The 23,211-nt window shown below is 41.2% G+C and overlaps 1 protein-coding gene across 1 annotated transcript; it reads right to left on the bottom strand.

Annotated features, from left to right (window-relative positions):
* Positions 1–11,632: 11,632 nt before the first annotated feature.
* LOC139661897 (amyloid-beta A4 precursor protein-binding family A member 1) lies at positions 11,633–21,336 on the bottom strand (the record flags this gene model as incomplete). The annotated part of the gene is made up of 7 exons (XM_071540471.1): positions 11,633–11,704; positions 12,620–12,760; positions 13,595–13,714; positions 15,025–15,237; positions 16,293–16,472; positions 19,584–19,769; positions 21,250–21,336. Coding segments are annotated over 7 exons (999 nt in total), but the record flags the coding sequence as incomplete, so codon positions are not given.
* Positions 21,337–23,211: the final 1,875 nt, after the last annotated feature.

A 23,211-nucleotide genomic window follows, 5' to 3' on the forward strand; every position in this document is an offset into this window, starting at 1 on the left:
CGTTAAGATGTCCCTTCACTGGAACTAAGGGGCCTGAACCATGAAAACCAGCCCCAGACCGTTATTCCTCCTCCACCAAATGTAACAGTTGGTGCTGCTGTGCATTCAGTCAGGTAGCGTTCTCTTGGCAAACCCAGATTTGTCCATCAGACAGATGGGGCCAGATGGTGAAGCGTGATTCATCATTCCAGGGAACGCGTTTCCATTGCTCCAGAGTCCGATGGCGGTGAGCTTGGCATTGTGATCTTGGACTTGTGTGCGGCTGCTCGGCCATGGAAAGCCATTTCATGAAGATCCTGACAAACAGTTCTTGGGCTGACGTAGACTTGGTAGTGAGTGTGGTCCTGTTCTGTGAGCTTGGTGACCTATCGCTTTGCGCCTGAGCTATTGTTGCTCCTTCACAATAACTCTTTGAAGGACATACACATACATTTTGATAAGACTTCAACTTTATTGACATAACTGGGTTACATGTCATCTACTTAGCATAAATTCATGGTCAAATATTTTGGGGTCAGGGTCAAAGGTCATTTAAGAGGTGGTTACTCCCAGTAAACACTGTCCCTCTTCACTACCCACATTATCCTCATATCGCTGTCCTGTATGGGCAGAAATATATGTCCCTAGAAACTGAAATTGAATTATTTCTATTTTAATTTGAATTGCTCAACTTGAATAATTGCATTAAAAATCTGCACTCGATTGCTCTTCCTCAACGACCAGGATGTGCGTCTCAGTAAACTGAAATTGAATTGCAAGAACTGAATTTGAATTGTGAGAGCTGAATACAGATTCAGAGCAAATGAATTAATTTCATAATATTACATTCAGTTTCAAGTTTATTGGAATTCAGTTTCAAACTAATAAATTCAATTTCAAATTATGCTATTCAGATTCAGTTTTTCAATGCAATTATTCAAGTTAAACAATACAAATTCAAATTATGTGATTCAAATTCAGTTTTTTAATTTTTAACACCTGTTTCCATAACACTGTCTAATGTATATAAACATCGAACAAAAAGTTCGGAAATTTGTGTTTGGTAGATTATTTCTCTGTTGTAACAATGCTTCTTGGCAATACATTTTATATCGTTGGAAAGCCTGTTTATTTCCCTTTTAAATGGTGCCCCATTTGTAAGGAACATGCATTTGTGGGATGAGCAGCACAGCCGAGTATGTGGGTTGCGCTCATGAAAAATTTGCCAAATCTTCTCTGCCAATGCCAAACAGCTTATTCTGCTGTTGCTATTGACTCTTGTTTTGAGCTTCCGGTACCCCCAGGTGCTGACAATCAGGTACCTGATTGGCACCTGATTGGCAGCACCTGTGAGCATGGGCCCTGCTACAGTGGTCAATTGGTGTCTGCTCCAAGGATCGGCATGCCACGTTTGTCTGATCTCGATAAGGCCTGTGCGATAGGGCAACTTCAAGCTGGTGTTCCACAAAAGCAAGTTGCGGCATTATTTGGAGTGAGCCATAGTACCATCTCCAAACTGAAGGCCAAGTTCCATGAAACGGGGGATGTCAGAGACAGACCGCGAAGTGGGCGTCCCAAGAAGACGAGACCCCAAGAAGACCGGTTCCTCACCCTTTCAGCACTTAGGAACCGTAGGCTGTCTTCTACAGATTTGCAGTCAAGGTTTGCAGGATGATATGGCACACGGCTCTCGGCCCAGACGATCCGGAACAGACTGCACGCAGCCAATCTCCGGGCTCATGGGGCTGCCAGGAGGCCTGCCATGACTGCCCTTCACCGTCAGGCCCGTTTGCGCTGGTGTTGGCAACACCTGCACCGGAACCTGAACATGTGGAGGAACGTTATGTTCAGCGATGAGTCCAGATTCTGCCTACGGAAGTTGGATCGTAGGGTCAAAGTGTGGAGAAGACGGGGAGAACGCTATGCTGATCGCTGCACCGATAGAGTAACACCTTTTGGTGGAGGCAGTGTGATGGTGTGGGGCGGCATCTCCATCACTGGAAAAACGAGGCTTGTCATCATTGGAGGCAATCTCAATGCAGAGAGATATCGAGATGAGATTCCGCAACCGGTGGCGATCCCATATCTCCACAGTCTGGGACCGAACTCCATCTTCCAAGATGACAACGCTCGCCCCCACAGAGCGGGGTTTATCAGAGACTACCTCCAGAATTTGGGAGTAGAGAGAATGGAATGGCCTGCCAACAGTCCTGACCTCAACCCAATTGAACACTTATGGGATCAGCTTGGGCGTGCTGTTCGTGCTAGAGTGACCGACACAACCACGTCGGCTGACTTGCGACAAATCCTGGTTGAGGAGTGGAATGCCATCCCACAGCAGTGTGTGACCAGGCTGGTGACCAGCATGAGGAGGAGGTGCCAGGCTGTTGTGGCTGTGTATGGTTCTTCCACACGCTACTGAGGCTCCTGACTGTTTGTTAAATGAATAAATTGTAAAATTGCCAATATGTCTTGTTTCTTCCTTGTTACTGATAGACTTCAATCATCCAATCCACCAAACAACACCAAACAAGAGTCAATAGCAACAGCAGAATAAGCTGTTTGGCATTGGCAGAGAAGATTTGGCAAATTTTACATGAGCGCAACCCACATACTCAGCTGTGCTGCTCATCCCACAAATGCATGTTCCTTACAAATGAGGCACCATTTAAAAGGGAAATAAACAGACTTTCCAACGGTATAAAATGTATTGCTAAGAAGCATTGTTACAACAGAGAAATAATCTACCAAACACAAATGTCCGAACTTTTTGTTCGATGTTTATTTACTGTATAAAGCTGCACCAGGCAACTTTGTACTTGGCGGTCCTAAGGGCAAGTGAAAGGAACTAAATGTCCTCGTCTTGGGGTGTGTCTAATTTCTCCAAAAATGCTTCTACTTTCTTCCCGCACTTTGTCATTTCCTCCGTGAACTGATTTCTGCTCAGGCATTTTGGAGACTGTCCAAATAGTACACCCTAGCAACCACCTAGAACACCCTAGCAACCACCTAGAACTCCCTAACAACCACCTAGGAGCACCTTAGCAACCACCTAGTACAACCTAGCAACCACCGAGAACACCCTAGCAACCACTTAGAAATACCCTAGCAACCACCTAGAAGCGCCCTAGCAACCACCTAGTACACCCTAGCAACCACCTACTAATGGCGTAGCAACCACCTAGTAATACCCTAGCAACCACCTAGAAGTGCCCTAGCAACCACCTAGTACACCCTAGCAACCACCTAGAACTCCCTAACAACCACCTAGGAGCACCTTAGCAACCACCTAGTACAACCTAGCAACCACCGAGAACACCCTAGCAACCACTTAGAAATACCCTAGCAACCACCTAGAAGCGCCCTAGCAACCACCTAGTACATCCACCTAGTACACCCTAGCAACCACCTACCACACCCTAGCAACCACCTACTAATGGCGTAGCAACCACCTAGTACACCTTTGCAAACACCTAGAAACGCACTAGCAACCACCTAGAAACACCCTACCAACCACCTTGAACACCCTAGTAACCACTTAGTACACCCTAGCAACCACCTAGGACTCCCTACGGCAAGCCCAATCTAGCAACCACCTACTACACCCTAGTAACCACCTAGAAACACCCTAGCAAGCACCAAGGAACACTCTAGCAACCAACTACAACTCCCTAGCAACCGAGTTGAAAAACCCTAGCAACCACCTAGAAGCGCCTTTGCAACCATCTAGTACAACCTAGAAACCACCTAGCAACCACCTAGTACACCCTAGCAACACCAGTTGTATCCATTGTACACAGGTACAATGGATACACCTTAGCCAACCAAGCCACCAGGACGCCCCATACCTGTGTGTATTTGAATTGAAGCTGATTAATTGGCTTGTACAAGGCAGGGTTCATTTAGTTTTATTCATTCATTTTCTCTACCTGCTCATCCCTTTTCAGGGTGGTGGTGGGGCTGGAGCCTATCCCAGCATGCATTGTGTGAAGACAGGGAGACATCCTGTCCAGGTCTCAAGTCCATCACAGGGCTAACAGGTACAGACACTCCCATTGATACCCATGGACAATTTAGAGCCTCCAATCCACCTGACTGTGGGAGGAAACCCAGGCGAACAAGGGGAGAACATGCAAACTCCACACAGGAAGGACAAGGAATCAAACCTCCAACCTTCTGGTTGTGATGATACAGTGCTAACAACTGAGACACTGTGATGCACCACATTCAGTTTCAAATTAGTCAAATAAGCAGTGGAATTTCCTTGAGATTTGGACCCAAATCCTGAGTGACTCTTGACTCTACATAGTGAATAACAGTATTGTTACAGTTAAATGTCATTTTGATTTGGGATGACTACGGCATTTTCTAAAGGGAAAAGAAAATTCCAACCCACATGAGATATTTCCACTATCCATCTCAATGAATTAGCTCTTGCACAACCCACTCAGAGACCACAAGGAGACTTCAGTCCTTCTGCAAGTCATTTATTGTTGTTGTAAATACTGTTACAAACATTCTGGCTCTGGTACAGGAATGCAGCTTCAATAGCTGGAACGTCACAGAAAAAGCTAGCAAATAAATAAACATTGCTGCCGCTTTACAGAAATCGTATTTTTTCTTGTATGCTTTTTCGTCTTTAGACACATTGAGAGAGTTTAAGTTTCAGTTACATTCAAAATGAGTGCACTTATAAATACTTGTTAGCCAACCTTGCAGCCACCGTTTTCAAGTGTTCGCTCCCTTGAATTCCTTGACACAGGTCGGCTTTGTTGTGTCCCACTAGCCTACTATCCCCGACGCATCAGGGAAGGCGATATATCACACACACCTTAAATCATTATCTTGTGCTCTACCTTAATATATACATTAATGCCATTTTACACAATCAAAGTTTCCTACATTTCACTCGCCTTAACCGACCTTTCACATTGCTTTCTAGTCACTGAAGCTTGCCTATATGGTCAATCCAAACACACAAAAGAACCATTAGAAGTATATACCTTTACACATTTTTCTATATATTTCATCTATATGTATATTTTATGTATCCAGCTGGTTTTTGTTTGAACGTGGAGTACACTGGTCGTAATCACACCACACACACTAGAAGCAAGAATGGTACAGCATAATCACGCGGCTCCAGAAGAGCCCATGTTAAAAGTCCCAAAAAATGGCTGCCGTCGCATCTCTTCCCTCTCCAGTATCGTTTCTACATAATAAAACGTACAGTAAATAGTAAGGCCAAAATGAGCTTCGTCGATGGGGATAAGACGATGGGGGACAAGCGATGGGTTTTGAAGTTAGGGTTTTGGGGGAAACATTTTGCAGTCAAGCCTTGAGTACAGGAGGGTGTAGAGAGAGAACGGGAGTCTCCTTCCCCCGAGCGGCTGTGAAGCAGGAGGAAAAAGAAATGCTTGTGGAGACGAACATCAAAAAGTCGATCGGACGCAGGGCTGCCAAAACACCAAATGAAACAGGAGGGGGGGGCGGAGGAGTTGGTCTAGGTCACTCAAAAGTGGAAGCTTCACAAAAGGGCAAAGTTGAAGAGTAAAAGTCCAAATTAGAGGCCTTTGACAATTTCCTTGATATCAGCACTTTATCAGTTTAAACCCAAGTTTCACTGTCCTGCACTGTACTTCATCAAAGGACAAAATCCCTGTCGACCTTATTTGAACTGGATTAATTTTACTAGGGAGGACCTGTAATTGTAATTATCTGTATTGTCAGAAGTCAACTGATGCTAGAAATCCAGTTTAATTTGACGTCTGCGTAATGTTACAATGCGCTACATTTTACATACATTTTTGGCGGGCGACAGATTCTCATAACCACAGAACTTGAACGGATAGAACGGTCCTTCCACTGTTTGCCATGATAATTGAGCTAGTAGGCCTACAGCGTAAAATGGTGATTGGATGGAATTTTAAGGGTTAATTGCTATGGTAACAACAAGTCTGGACCTTAAGGCTGTAAATTCTGTCACACTTGTTGACATTAGCAATGAGGCTAACGTAGCATTGTCAAAGACTGTGGGCCTACTTCTCTCTCTAGCTCCTCTAGTCAACATTAGCATGTTAGCAATCCAAGGTAACGAAAAAGCTCCTTTGGTCCTTGCTGTAAAACCTCTCACCTCAGCGACTTGCTGTAAGTCAGTTCATACAGAAGCTAGGCCCGCGGTACAAAATGGCCGCCGCACCGACCGTCCTGGAACATTAATTTGAAAGGGAATGACCGTTATATCCATTCAAGTTCTGTGGTCATAAGACATGTAGGCTACTAGCTGAAATAGCTAGTACATCTGGGCTTCGAGCAGTGATTTAAGGGAAACAACAGGGAAATCACATTGTTATCCCATGCAAATCACGCACGGTCATGTATATCTGCAGCTCGCTAATTTGAAGTTGCTCAGCAATTTACTGGGGCGGTGATTAATAAAGTGTTATATATATTTAACAGCAGTATGGTTATCTAGCCTTCAACATAAAAGTGTAGAATTTGTCACTCCTGGAGAATAATGTAGTATGGGTGTAGACAATAACACCAAAAATCATGTAAAAACTCATTGGAATCATTACAATAACTGGAGTGAAACTCTAGCTGTAATTGTACCACTGATTTAGATTTAGTCATAACGTTTATAAATAACCCCCATTGCACCTAAAAATTACATTACAGGACCCCAGTACAACTGATCCAGTTCAAGTAGCACTTGAATTTCAGTGGTAATTTATAACTTTTGCAAGAGTGGAAATTTGTCTCACACTATCCCTTCAGCAACCTCCACCTTTTCCACAAAAAGGCAGGCGTCAGAAAACGCTCCAATATACAAGCGCATATTCTGCATTTGTTTTCAGAGTTTATGTTAGTTTCAGTCCTGTGCACACACATTTACTACAGTTAGCGCACTGTATATGAAGTCTCAAGACCTGATATGTCTATTCAAAGTACCTTAAATTCATCATATATGAGAAACCTATGGAAAATCAAAAGAAAATCAACAGAATTTCTTTTAGGATGCAGTCATATCATCATATTATACCCAGTCTTAGGATAAGCACCCTTCAAGTTTAAAAAATGAGCTCCACTAATACAGTTACAGTGTTATTGGCCATAAATATGGAATATTGTTAAATTGCCCCAAAACATTAAAATAAGAAAACATGACTAAATGTATCACATTTCAACTTAAATAAAATATAAAACAACACCATTGCACTTCAGTTGTTAACAGTTGAACCCGTACACAATTGTTTACTACTAACAATTTCCCCATTGCAAGAACTGAAAACTGACTGCAGCTCTGTATTTTTGTGTGCAGCAATTGTATTTTAGCTGCTTCTCCTGTAATGGAAAACTAATGAACCTGTAGCTTTGGTGGACATCAAGTTTTGTTGTGAACATTTGCAGAGCCTCTACACCTTCTGGCTAAATGTCCCTCAGTGTGTAATGCCTGGTTTCACTGCATGCTCTGAGGCCAAAATGTACGGAAGAGGATTAGGGCCACATGTGAAAAACCTATTTGAGTTCTGAGTTTACAGTCAGAATTCTGAGATTAAAGTCAGAATTCTGACTGTAAACTCAGAGCTCAAATACTATATAAAAAAACCAACTATCAAATAAGGTTCAATTACCATGCTTTTATTTTGACGTGTGCATTGTAAATGCTCATGCATTTCAGTTTTCTGGATGTAAAACTGAGTATTAAATAAAAACTTGAACTTGAAAGTCAGAATTCTGAGATTAAAGTCAGAATTCTGAGTTTAAAGTCAGAATTCTGACATTATTCTCAGAATAAAGTCAGAACTCAGAATACTGACTTTAAACTCAGAATTTGACTTTCAACTCAGAACTCAAATAAACTTTTCACATGTGGCCCTAATCAGCTTCCGTAAAAATGGGCTATCATGCTTATCAATGGTTGGTCTCTTAGCCTGTGTTCCCTCTGACTAACTATACTTCAGTAGGAAAGGAGAAAATACAGCCATGCCAGAATGTACACACACTATCTGCTGTGTTACAACTGCAACCCGAATAACTTCCCATTAACAGAATAAACCATTAAGATAACAATTTGCAGCTAATAGCGTAATAATCCTGATAATGGAATAGATTTCCCATTAATGTAATGTTACCTCCTGTTAATAACGTATTTCCTGCTAATGTAATACTTATTGACTTATTGGCTTTTATTACATTAACAGGAAGATTAAAAATATCAGTTTTCAAAAATGCAATATTGAACTGATGATGTAATAACAGTCAGAATTCAACACGCAACCGTCAACCATTCACAAATTTGGTTTTTAACTATGATGCTACATCTAAAAAAGGGATGAATATGTATGGAAGAGGTCTTTGGTGATCATTGTAACGGGAAGTAACGTATTACAGTAATGGGGAATTACAATATGTGCTGTTTAGGCAGTGAAATACAGGAAATACAGTGTGCGCTCATACACCAGGCAGTACGGAAGAAGTCAAACAAGCATCAGCCAACTGCAGCCTGGTGTGCTGTACATCCACATACTGATTTTCTAACTGATTTAAATATTTTGTTCAGCGATTCTCTTAGTCCCAACAACACTGCTACCACAGCACTTTGGTGTTAAAGGATAACGCTGGTGTTTTTTTAATGCATTTCTTATTGTCAACAAATCCTATGAAGATAACAAAATCAACAATGCGTTTGCTCTACTCCCGTTACTTTCTGACTTCACACGCACCGTTTTTAGCCTTCAAACCGGAAGTCATTGGCTCCAATTGTAAGCTAAAAACCTTGAAATACAGCTCACAAATAGATAGTTTCAATTTTAAAAATTGCTAACTGTTACCACGAAAAGTCAGGCTGTTGTAGTTATTACCAAATCAAATTCAAATGGGAACAAATTCTTCATTACGGCGGGGACTATTTTCGGTGCTACGGAACTACTTTCCTGAGATGGAAAACGTGTTTACAGTCGACTTATTAAGTTGTTTGAGGAAAAAGTCGGCCGGCCCGGTGCATGGTGATGATGAAATATGTTGCCCAGAGCAACGACATGGCTCTTTGACATGTTTTTAATCATTTTTTAATACAATGGCGTTCTATGGCTGCTGGGACATGGCTGCATTGAGCACCGGCTACATGGACGAGACTTGTTAGCAAAACAAATTCATTGCTGATTTTGTTTTTTTCATAGGATTTGTTGACGGTAAGAAATGCATTAAAAAACACCAGCCTTATCCTTTAACAGGTGGAGTTTCTAAAATGAGCATAGTTTCACTCTAATCATGCATAACCCCACCACCCAAGCACCCAGTTAGAACTAGCTCACTTGTTACGTTAACGGGAGGTTATAACGTCTACAGTTGTAACGTGCTGACTGGAGCTGCTTTTCCTGGCCAGGCGCTTCTTTGAAAGAATGTCCAGGAAATACAAACTTAAATGCAATGAAAACATGAGTAGCAAAAAAAAAAAAAAACCCCCCAAAAAAAACCACACTCAAGGAACGGAAAAGCTCGGAGGAAAGCAGCAGCTCGTGTCTCCCCCGCCTCGACTCTTCACCGAACGTGTGGAATGTGATGAGGGGGAGCGAACGGCGGCACGCTCGTTTGTCAGCAGGAATTTCACACACTCCCCCTCTACTGCAGTTTGTGTTGTGGAAAGAACACAGAGGTATTATCATGAGTGGATTACAGCAGTAGGAGGGAGAGAGGGGAAGGGACAGCTGATAGGGAAAGGAAGCTTGGTCTCATGAAATTTACGAAGTGCGCACGCTGTCTTGCGAATGCGAATAACGCGAAAAGCGAGAGAGAAGTCCGTTTGACATTGAAATAGTAGGGTGGAAATCCATCTCGGAACCCATCGTCTATCGGTCTGACATTGTTTACAGTCCGATTAGCAACTTCAGACGCGAGAATGGAGTCGGAGTTGAGAGACGACGTCTCATATGCAGATATCTGTTTATAGAGATTAGCCGAAATGTCGTCTGGACCTAAAACACCTACAAAAAGTAGCGATGTTTGTGTATCGTGTGGAGAAATGTTCGACTCTCGTGTCTAAAGTTGCTAATCGGACTGTAAACAATGACCGGCGCATGGAAGAGGAAGTCTTGGCCCGGATGTCCGCTGGCTTCACCGGAAACCCCGAAATATTGGCCGTCGCCCCCAGAGTCTAATCGTCGTCAGACCGATAGACGACGGGTTCCGAGATTGGCTGGAAAGTAACGGTGTGGAGGTTGGGGAGGGGTGAGGGGTATTAGTGAGTTATTTACGTGCCTAAACGTAACCGTTAGCTAAGCTTTTCACGTGACGGACATATGAAAATGGCGTGTCCAATTTTCTGCTACTGTCACATAATCCAGTTTGTGGTGGAGGAACATAAATCCGCAACATAATTCGCGTCCACAACACGCAAATCTGCGTTTCAAAGTTCGCGCTCATTTCACAAAATTTTGCGAGACGGTGTTGAGGAAAGAGACAAAAGAGAGTCAACAACTGGGCAATGGATGGGAGAGAGAGACAGATGCCAGTCTGGGCGAGTCAACAGCAGCATGTGGTTGCTCCACTTCTAACACTATAGAGTCTTCGGTCTCCAGTCACGTCCCGTCGGCTGTGCCTTATGAAGGAAGTGATGACTTGAAACTAAAAGTCATACACAAAGTTTTTAAGAGATTGTCTTGTTGGTCAACTTATTCATTAAGTGATGAAAACATATCAAAATCATCCTTAAGTAGATAGTTGGCTCCCATGCTTCATGCTAGCACTTTAGCATACACTATGTTGAGTGACAGTAGGCTCCATGGTAGCACTTAGCATACACTATGTTGAATGACAGTGGGCTCCATGCTAACATTTTAGCATACACTATGTTGAGTGATAGTAGGCTCCATGCTAAAACTTTAGCATACACTATGTTAAGTGATAGCAGGCTCCACGCTAACACTTTAGCATACACTTTGTTGAGTGATAGTAGGCCACTAGCATCAAAAGTAAGAAGACGGACATTTTAGTAATACAAACTTGTTAGTGGTTTTCATTATGGCATGGCAGTATATTAATACTTTTAGGAAATTAAATATTGTAGCCAGGTTTGTTTGTTTTGTTTTTTTTACAATTTCAGGTGGATTTTAGCCTTACAGTCTCCAATAATAGCCTACACCATGCACACTTTGGAAACAAAACAAGCAATGCTCCAAGAAAGTAGCCTAGTTCAAAACACTACCTCATTTTCAATCATATTTCATGTAATATCATGTATATCATCTCCTACACAAAACTGCCAGACTTAACGGCATATCATTTTTAAGACTACTTACCATTTAGCTGTAGAGCTGCTAACAAGTTCTCATTTTCTCACTTTGAAGAAAATGCTAGTGGCCTTAAATAGTGTATGCTAAAGTGTTAGCATGGAACCTATACTATCACTCAACATAATGAACAATCTACCAGGGACACATGGATGATTTTGGTGTCTATGTTCTCATCACTTAACGGATAAGTTGACCAACGAGACAATGCATTGGTCAACCAAAAACTCAACGTATTCCATTAACTGTGGACAGATGGGTAGTTCAGGTAGGATGTACAGTATATGGGGTTGAGGACAGGGGGTCAGGGATGAAAGTTGAATGTTGACAGTTTAAAGGGTGTGTGAGGTCAGGGGTTATTGTTAGATGTAAACAGGTTGCTCCTGGGCAGTCAGCAGGCGGTACATGGCTGCAGGCATCGTCTTCATGTGGATCTGAGAGAGGGAGAGAGACAGACATAAAGAGAGAAAGGGAGAGGAGTGATAAAAAGAGAGAGAGAAACATGAATAGGTTGTTTAATTCCAGGCTTTTCCTGTCACAGAATAGGTCTTTGGAGGGTTGCCCACAGTCAGCATTCATTGTTGCCAACTCAAACATCTCATCTCTTCCACTTGTGCCAAAAGTCAAAAGATAAGTGCTGTTTATTTCCCCTCATTCCCTTGTTTTTTTCCCCCACTTTGGCACTAGCAGAAAATGCTTTGGCGGGCACCAAAAATGTACCGGAAATGTACAGGAAAGCTTCAAGAAGCACTACAAATCCAAACCCCTTAATTTTATCCCGGAAATGTCCTTAATTTCTCCATTAATTATCCATTAAAAATAACATAGCTTTAAAAAAGTAAGGTTAGTATCATGGGCTTACAAGGGATTTATTCATGGGTTGATTCACAGAGACTCTGGTAATTAATGGGTTTTTCATGCCATTTGTGCAAAAGTTCCTGTCTACCTGAATTTGACATTAAATTAGAAAGTAAGGAGGCAAGGTTAAGGAGGTTTTGATGGGATCTCCTCCATTAATAACTCCTTATAAGGGGATTTTGCATGAATTAAGGGGTGAATTAATGTAAATGAATGATTACTGGTTCGTGGATAAGTCAAGGAAGGGTTTACATCATAGATCATAGACCAGATGCAATATTTGTAAAAGAAAATGTGGGGCAATTTCATCATAGTGTGATCAACCAATGCACTGTTAGTAACTTACTTTTGCCATACTTCTCAAATGTGCACAGCTATAGAATGTTGAATGTACAGCATATACATAGTATTCGTCCAGTAGATGAAATAGATTTTGATTCTGCCATTTCTATGTTAATAGTGACCTCGTGACCCCTGACCCCATGGCTCACCTCTCCCACAGCACTCGACAGGATGTGGACAATTTTTTCGTGGGGGGTGGCCACCACACTCTGGCTGTTGATCTCGATGATGCGGTGACCCACCCGGACCCCGCCCCGCTCGGCGATGCCCCCACGCATAAGGCTGCAGATCTGGGGGGAGAGGGGGAGAGAGAACAGGGCTCGAGTCTGAAAGCATGAACCTTCTTCAATATTTTGGGAGCGTATCTATGTTCCCAGGGTCCTACGTTCCCAAGGTCCTATGTTTCCAGGGTCCTATGTTCCCAGGGTCCTCTGTTCCCCAGTTCAATATTCTGTTAACACACATTAACCCTCCTATTGTGTTCGGGTCAAATTTGACCGTTTCAAGTTCAAATATTTCATAAATATTATCCAGTATTTTTAGTGGAACAAGGCGTCAAAACAGCTATATAAACACAACAAAACCAGTGGTTATCATTTTATTTGATTTTGAAGGTCTCTAAAAAAAAATTGTTACATCTGTGGTGTTCCGGGTCAAATCTGACCCGGCAGAGAATATTAAAGAGTCTGTGGATAGAATTTTACTCAAACGTGACTCAAACTTGGGTTTGATCCACAAAACTACTAAGAATGTTTTATCCCACAATAGCCCATGTCATATTAAGCGAATACAGAGCTGGGGAACATCTTTTTCAGGTTCCCATTATGTGCTATATAGAGCTGGGGATCATAGGACCCTGGGAACATAGGACCCTGGGAAAGCACATATGTAGAACTGGGGAACATAGGACCCTGGGAGAGCACATATGTAGAGCTGGGGAACATAGGACCCTGGGAGAGCACATATGTAGAACTGGGGAACATAGGACCCTGGGAGAGCACATATGTAGAACTGGGGAACATAGGACCCTGGGAACATAGGAATGACTCCAATATTTTACCAACTTTTCTGCAGTACATTGCGATTTTTAGCAAATTGCAAAGCGATTCATCAGTGCTACCCACAATGCCGTTCTGGACGCTGAAGCCCAGCTGGTAGCGGAGGTCGGGCCGTCTGATGAGTACGGTGGTCACTGGAGGACATCTGACTATGTTCAGCTTGATACGGGACTGGTTCTTTAGACCCTGCACAGAGGAAACAATATAGCGTCAGTTGCTGTTTGCACAATGCCATACCAAAGACACATGATATAATGCCAGTGGCGATTTTGATACAAAAATTCCAGTTGGGCCACAAAATGTTCGACACACACACAAAAAAAATAAATTATGTGCATGTAGTAAGAAATTAAATGACATCTACCAGTGATCACAAATGCAACAATGCAGTATATAGGAAAACAAAGTGTTACAGACCTCTAAAAATCAAACACTCAAGACCAAAACCAGCATCAATATAATAACAAACAAGTACAGATTCTGTACAGTTCTAGAGCACATTCATGGTGATTAATTAAAGCCCCGACATGTAGAATATGTACCTCAATACATCATTCTCAAATTATTTTGAAAGCATGGCATAATGAGACCATTGCCATGTAAATTGGTCAATTCTATGTGTTGTTAATCCCATTTGTCCCAGGGTACGATTTGGCATGAAATGTGCAGGATAGATAGAGCCTCAACCAAAACAGAAAGAGGACTCACTTTGAATTGCTTGTTTGTACAGAAACACACACAAACAAGTACAGATGCTGTACAGTCTCATGGTTCCTAGCTAGGTGCAGCATCAACTGTCAACAGTCCTGGAATAATCAGGATAACAACATCATTCACCAGTGTATTGTCAAGAAGAATAGATCCACTCCAATATTGCTACGCTCGGGTAGGTAACCGTATTTCCTCTAATAGTGGCCGGTAGTCAATTAAAAGCCGGGTCTCCGATAATGTCCGGGGCCGTGGTCGACACAAACAAATAAAGGTCGGCCCCAAATACAGGCCGGGGGAAAAAACAAAGGACAAAACAACGGTGGATACCGGTAAACTCCTGGTGCCTGTTACATAATGTAACTGTAATTTGTAGCAACGTACAAGTGCCACAAGATGGCAGTATGCCACAAGATGGCTCGGCCGGCGGAAGTCTCTGGAGCGTGCCGTCGTCGATTACCGTAATTATCGGTAATGCATTGCAGTAACAAAAAAAGGGCTACCTAACGAACCCCAACAGAAGCAGATCAGAAAATAAGGAGGCTTCGTACTAAAATATGAGCAAATATACTTATCAAACAGAGGGAATTAGAAATAAAGGCCTGTCTCTAATATAAGCCTGCTTCCAATAAAGGAATGGTACCCTCTGCAGTTGAGGTAAATAAAGGCCCGGGCCAATATTAGAGGAAATACGGTATTCATTATTATTAATTTTATTAAATGTCTCACTCTGAAGGCTTAAAGCTCAACAAACACACACATATGCATGCACAGACACTATAATATACCTTGATGATGCTCTGGCAGGTGGACAGTGGCAGTCCCACCAGACTGGTCCCATTGATGGACATGATCTGGTCCCCAATGTTAAGCCGACCAGACCTCTCAGCCGGCCCAGCATGCATCATGTTGGCAATGATGACTGTGGGCAGGATGGAGCCCCACCCACTCTCCACTATGACCACACCCAGAATCTCCCCCTTAGCCTTCTCTATGAACACCTAGGGGAGGTGACAGCATGCAATCAACAAGCAGACATGCACAAAGAGAAAAATGTACATACATTTTAACAATGACATGAAAAAAAAAAATCACCTTGTTAGCTAATTTTCCATGTCATAATATACATTTATTTATTTAACAATAAATGCCAAAAAATTTGCAAAATTTTATTTTCTTGTATTTTTAGATCAAAATCCCCCTTCCTTCTGGAAAACATTTTTAGTGGTTATGTAATGGCGCACCAGATGGCATCCATAAAAATTCCAACCAATAATATCATCAGAGATCTTTTAACAATACACAGAAATGTGGAAATATCACATGTTCACATCGAGCAGGACAAGAAGCATGAACACTTTCGAAAACAACGGTTTTACTGAAGACTTGCTCTAAATACTGTTGTTTTTTACTGTTGTTCTTTTGGACTGCAATCGTTTGGCTTCAGAACACTTGGATTATGCTACACAGGCTGTTTGGAGTAATTTTACTGTCATGTTTTGCTCTTTTTGGGACTCTAAAGAACCAATTCCCAGCCACTTCAGTTGTTTTGGAGAAGGCTGACATAGAACTGCACTAGCCAACTTGTGTGTTATATGGACATACAAACTTCACCATGAGGGTGAGTTGATAATGACAAAATTTTCATTTTTGGGTGAACTATTCCTTTAAATAAAAAACAAACAAAACAAAAACAAATACAAAAAATGAAAAATAAAAAAAACAATCCACCACAAAAAAAGCCTGTAAAAGAGGAAATTCTTTTTTGGAAAATATAATTTAATCATCATGATCATATATATACTTAAAGAAAATTTGAATTCCTATAACAGGGGACCTTAATAGCTCTACTGGCTTCTTTATTGAATATTAGACTAATGTTAAAACAAGATTCATCAACCCTATATGCTGGACGCTATCACAACTAAACTCAAACATGGCTGCCTGCAACATTGTTACAGATCCTTGACATGTCAGTTACCACCAATCAGGATAACCCTATATCTTCAGCTGGAGCCAATGATATCAGAGATGACAGTTTGGGGCTGACACTTACGTCTTTGCAGTTCTCAGACTTGGAGAAGTGGATGAGGTCGTCATTGTACATGTCCTGGGTGTTGAGCAGGTCACTGTACTCCTTCTGGCTCAGGTCCTCAGGGTTGATGCCATTGGCCCTCAAGAACTCCTGGTAAGCCACACTGAAGGCCTGCCCAATGGACTGAGCAATCAACTGGGCCTAGTGGTAGTCGTGGTGGGTAGGGGGGAGGTGGGAGAGTTACAATTTAATCAGTATCATCAATAAATCAATCAATCCATCATAATTTATTTCATACACAGAATGCAGCGCATATAAGCAGCAAACGATTGAGTTAAGTAAGACCACGGACATGTGCCTATATTAAAAAAAGAAGTAGTTCTGAGACATCCACATATTAATGTCATCTAAGCAATTTATAAGGTTCATAATAGGACTCTGTTCCTCAGGTGCTAGCGACATATACAATTTGGTGTCGTCTGCATACTGGTGGAAACCAATGTTATATTTGTTAATTATCCGTCCCAGTGGGATCATGTACAGATTAAATAATAAAGGCCCAAGAATTGAGCCCTGGAGGACACCACCCTAACCCTAACCTTAAGATATGCCAATACGGTTAGAACAGTGATTCTCAACCTTTTTCATATCAAGGACCGCTAGTTTAGTCCACATTAGAGCCACGGACCCCCATTTGATGAGATTTTGTCTCTCGGATTTTTGTATCTCGAATATTTGTATTGTTAGATATGATTTTGTCAGAACTGACTATCTGTATTGTAGGTAGAGAGTGAAACAGTGAAACTACGATCAAAACTCATTCTTCTACATTCTCTAATTGTGTTAACTTCTTGTAAATGAAATAATGATGAAGTTTAACAATTCATCAGTTTGCTGGGGACCCCCTCAAGGACCTCTGGTGGTCCCTGGACCCCATGTTGAGAACCACTGGGTTAGAGGGCCTAGTGCAACAATCATCAGTATTTGTCCCCAGTATCAACCATAGCAACAGTATTGTCACATTTATACAAATTCCTACAATTTTTCCAGCTACTGATGTCACCATTTACATCATCCATGCTCCAGTAAGTTGCTCAAATTCAAGTCCTCACAAATGGTAATGTTGAGGACTTCAATTGTGATTTACAGGTGTGCAGAATTTCACTGTCATATTTGCAGCGCGTTGAGAAATGGAGATAATGGATGGGGAACTATAAAGTAAATGAGGGATGAGAGAACGATAGAGAACTGAGATGAATGAGAGTTGTCTGAGCTGAGCTGAGAATAAAATGGCTCATTGACATATCATAGATCCCAAGAACATATGGCCGTGTAGCTCTGCTGTCTCAGCTGGCATCGGCAGACTGGTTCTCCATCTAAACCAACAACACTTTCATATGAAGGAGAGAACGGAGTCTCATGTGTGGAAAGGACCTTCGTTCACATAGATACCTGCCAAAGGTCAAGCACGCTGTGATCAGACTACTGCTGAGGGAGAGGAAGTCGAGGAAAAAAACAAGTTCAGAATATGACAGAGAGGTAAATGAATATGTGTGCGTGTGTGTGTGTGTGTGTGTGAGGTGAGAGGGATGGAGGACGGCCAGCACTGACACACCAGGGGACCCAGGGAACTGTGAAGTGCAATGCATCATGGGGAGAGAAAACAATGAGAACGAAAGAACGAAGGAAGGAAAGAAAGACAGAAAGAAAGAAACAAAGAAAGACAGAAAATGTATCATAGCCAGACAAAGCTGTAGCTATGAACGTTGAGACATAAACAAATGAAAACTAGCTTAGATCTAGTTACATGCTTGCCAGCTATGTGTCATATCACCAATAATAGCTCACTACTACAACTTCAAACTAACAACCAGAGGTGGAAAGTAACTAAGTACATTAACTCGAATACTGTACTTAAGTACAGTTTTGAGGTACTTGTACTTTACTTGAGTATTACCATTTCATGCTACTTTATACTTCTACTCCACTACTTTTCAGAGGGAAATATTGTACTTTTTACTCCACTACCTTTATTTGATAACTTAAGTTACTAGTTACTTTGCAGATTCAGATTATTAATACAAAATATAATCAACTAATAAATTGTGATGTATTATTATAGAATACTGTAAGCTACCCAGCAGTATATAAAGTAGTGGAAATCAGCCCCACCTTTTCCAGCTGCAACATTAAAGTGATGCTTACACATTAATGCATCAATAATATAATATATACTGTATTATTCTGAAATGGGCCATTCTGCATAATGAGTACTTTTACTTTTGTTGCTTTAAGTACATTTTGATGCTAACACTTTTGTACTTTTACTTAAGTAACATTTTGAATGCAGGACTTTTACTTGTAACAGAGTCTTTTTATACTGTGTTATTTCTACTTTTACTTAAGTAAAAGATCTGAGTACTTCTTCCACCACTGCTAACAATACTGCCAAACATACACTTACCTACTACGGTACTGTTATATCCTCAAAAAATAATTTATCCCACTTACAATAAAAAGTCCAACAAACAATATGGAAAACCTAAATCAAACAATCTAATGTAAAATGACACAGCTTACTTGCCTGGTGTCCAGCCACCACGAATCGCAGTCTTTAGCACTTTTTGACTTTGCAGGGCGATTCATAGGGGTCTGGACGCAAGCTTATGCAAATTTCTCACCCCAACTGATTGGTTGGTGTCAGTTATCAAAATCTTTGACCAATCACAGTAGCAAAGCAGATTGACGTAATCTGGAAGCACCTCAGAGCAACAGCGATCATGACAGCGTTCACTTCTGAGCTTTTAAACATGCTGATTGCTCCTGTTTTAATTCATCGATGCTATTAAGTTTATTAAGGACTGACAAAATCGCTAAATCTAGCTCGCTATCATCCAATTCCTTTGCTGGCGCTGCCGTTTTGGTAGTTGTTGTCGCTCTGTAACGCTCGTCCTAAGCAGGTTTGTCCCGCCTACATCGACTATCCAATCATGTATGTTGGACAGTATCTGTCCGAATTAACTGCCGGTGGATAGGCTTGCGTCCAGACCCCTATGAATCATCATGGAAATTCAAAAAGTGCTGAAGACTGCGATTCCCGGGGGCTGGACACCAGGCAAACAAATGTAACTTATCAGGAAACCAGGGAACTTGAAATGAATGTGAGGTTAAGAAGCCAAATGCTTCCACAAGCAATTTGAATCGATGGCAATTGTTGAATCGTCCCTCTTAGATACAGTACATCAGCACATGGACATGCTTGCCCTTCTGGCAAGCAGAAGCAACAAACGCATCTGCTCTTGTTGGACTCACATCCTCAGACTCAAAGACGTGGCAGATCATCTTGTACTGGCGCTTGTTGTCCTGGCCGGGGTCCGAGGCCTCCACGTTCTCCTGGGAGTCGGGTCGAGGCATTCGGCGCCGCGCCATCAGAACCACGATGTTGCCAATGTCGGCGATGTAGGAGATGGTCCGCAGAGGGTGGTCCATCATGGTCTCCTGGTGGGAACACAGAGAACCACAACACAGGCCTTATATCATCTACAATAAGGTTAGAAAACACATCAAAACCTAACTAACTTAACAGGGACGCTTGTAAAATTTAACCTGACCCAAACAAAAACCATATGCCAATGGTTCTCAACGTGGGGTCTGGGGACCACCAGGGGTCCTTGAGGGGGTTGCAGGGGGTCCCCAGCAAATTCATGAATTGTTAAACTTCAGCAATATTTCATTTACAAGAAGTTAACACAATTAGAGAATGTAGAATGACTGTTTTGATGATAGTTTCACTGTTATCTCTCTACCTACAATACAGATAGTCATGAAATTCTGGACAAAATCATATCTAACAATACAAATATTCTCAAATTTGGGTTCGAGAGACAACATCTCATCAAATGGGGGTCCGTGGGCAACAAACAATGAAATAAAATATAAAATATGACTAATTATGGCCATTAACAGTACTTCAAGAGGACTAAAGAGGCTAAAGAGAGCTTCCAGGGAGCAGAGTTATGATTTCAATATTTCTCTTAACTTCCTGTCAATATCAGTGCACATTATCTGACTCAGCAGAAGCAATTAGCTTTTGCTAATCGCTTGTGCTATTTTGGGAGAGCACCTATGTAGAAAAATGTTAAAGAAATAAGGGTGAGAGCAGGTATGTCATTGGGGTTATCAAGTGTTCTCCTCCCATCACAGAAGATTGGTTGTCATAGAGCCTCCACCTCCACCTCCTACACCTCCACCCGCTTCCACACCCACTTTCCTGCTTTCCTGGGGGAAGCCCCATATACACTCACCGGCCACTTTATTAAGTACACCTATTTAGTGCCGGCTGGTCATCTGTTGCTGTGTTTATCATAAGTGTGTGTTGTGAGATGCCCTTCTGCACACCACTGTTGTAAAGAGCTACTATTGAAGCATCTGCTGCCTTTCTGTTAGCTTGAACCAGCCAGTTCGTTCTCCCCTGACCTCTCTCATTAACAAGGTGTTTTCGGCCACAGAACTGACGCTCACTTGTTTTTTTGTTTTTTTTTTGTTTATCGCATTATTCTCTGTAAACTCTAGCAGCTGTTTCTGAGAGGCTGAACCAACAGTCAGACCACGGTCAAAGTCTCTTAGCCCATGCATCTTGATTATGATGTTGCAGCCACATGATTCGCTATTTGGAGGAGCAGGCTATTAGCATTAACAAGCAGGTGTACCTAATAAAGTGGCCGGTGTGTGTACAACTGTATGTTATATGTATACAGTTTTTATTGTGTAAAAGCTACATTCCTTTGTATGCATCTCACACATTTTCACGACTCTTGGGGCTCTGCACCGTCTTACCTGTGCACACCATAACTCCCCTAAGCACTGTGCATGGCAAAAAATCGTTACACGCGAACACGTTACACGCCTGGCTCTTATGCGTGAGCTCCTCCCAAGCACCTAATAACATCTTCAGTCAAAGCGGTAGACTGTGCAGTACCTGGGAGTCAGCGTTGAGCACTTTAATCCTCTGGGTGGAGATGAAGAGATCCACCTCTGTCATGGGCTGAGGCTCACCCTCGGGGGCCTACACACACACACACACACACACACACACACACACACACACACACACACACACACACACACACACACACACACACCAAACATGCCACAAAAATATGTGCAAAACACACATATACACACTCATAAAACATACAGACATAAAAAAAGGCAAAAACTTAAGTGAGTAAATGTCACTAAACCAGCTGCTAAAGTAATTGCACTTTTTGATTCATGTTTCCTTATCTAAGGGCCGGCAGCTATTTGAGCAGGAGGCAAGCCTGGGCTCAAACTGCAGGGAGTAAACGATATGATAACGCACAGAACTCTTAAAAAGCAGTTTGGAGACGTGCTCGCATGCTGGGGGCAAGTGCTGGAGCTTCACTTATAAATATTAATAAATATCTATAAGATTTCAACGTGATTTCTTTTCCTCATCGGGTGTAAAGAGGAATCAGCAGCAGTTTACATGCTCAGTTCATATTCCTCTAACATTTCTTATGGCTTACTAATCTAGGTAAATGACTACCGATTTTAGGTAAAGTGAACTGAATGCCTCCACCTATGGAAGCCTGTAATTATGTAATAACACCGCATTATGTAATAACATGACAAAATGTAATACATTTTCACTTCATTATGTAATAACACCCGCATTTTGTAATAATCTGCCGCATTTTGTAGTATATACTTTCTATCGTGGCTACTTGATAAGTAGTTTTTTCAAGTTAAAACTGAACTGTTTGTATATTAGAAATCCACTGCAAATCAGTATGTTGTTAGGCTATATGCTGTGGTTGTTTTTCACTTAATTACTTAAATACTTAGACATAATTAAAGATAATACTTAATAGTCTAAATGTTCATCCATAGTGTTGTTGACCACTACAGTATGGTACATTAAGCTAAGGAATACAGTGACACATAATGTAGTTTTGACCAATGAAAGATACTAATCTACTGAACTAATAGTATCTTTTTAAAATGAATTTTGAGCCAGTATGGCTAGAATCCATAAAATAAACATTGTTGTTATAATGTTATAACGATTTTTATGAATGAAGACATCCATTTTGGTTGGTTATTACATAATGCACCATAGTATTACATTTTCATCAAAAAAAAAGTGCAACTCCACCGTAATAACCACCGCAATATGTAATAATTTATTACAAAATGCGGGGAAATTTATTACATATTGCGTTCAGGCTGTGTATTACAAAAGGCGGCAGATTATTACAAAATGCGGGTGTTATTAGATAATGAAGTGAAAATTTATTACATTTTGTCGAGTTATTACATAATGCGGTGTTATTACATAACATTGTTACAAGGCCCAAAATACTCAAAATGAAATTATCATATCTATAAATGATGAAATCAATCAATAATGAAATGTACCCCATTAGTGAATTACACATTATTTAACTGTTAATTAAGGATTAACTAACCCTTATTAAGCATTAAATAACCCATAACTTAGTGACCTTTATTGTAAAGTGTTACCATAACGTTATTATGAAATGAAAAATGAATTAAATGCAGCACTGTTTGCAGCACAGCATTGTGAAAAGGGCTATTATGAACTGTTTGTAAGAATAATTGGTGAGTTTTAATAGAATAATGGTACATTTAATTATTGATTTATGTAATTACTTATTGGTTTATATATGGCACATTTAATTATTGATTGGTTTAATTATTTATTGATATAATAATTTCATTTTGACTATTCTGGGCCACCATATCCACCACGTTGTTTCCCTCTGATATACACAGCGAGCAAGTACACAGAGGTACACCGAGGATGGGATTGAGTAATGCCTTGTTCACGTCACGTTGGATTTACCTTAAATACCGTATTTCCTCTAATATTGGCCTGGGCCTTTATTTACCTCAA

This window comes from Centroberyx affinis, unplaced genomic scaffold (genome assembly GCF_046629955.1).
Source record: "Centroberyx affinis isolate AG114_WGS23_722 - 3 ecotype Tasmania unplaced genomic scaffold, CSIRO-AGI_Caff_v1 ptg003644l_1, whole genome shotgun sequence".
Classification (NCBI taxonomy): Eukaryota; Metazoa; Chordata; class Actinopteri; order Beryciformes; family Berycidae; genus Centroberyx; species Centroberyx affinis.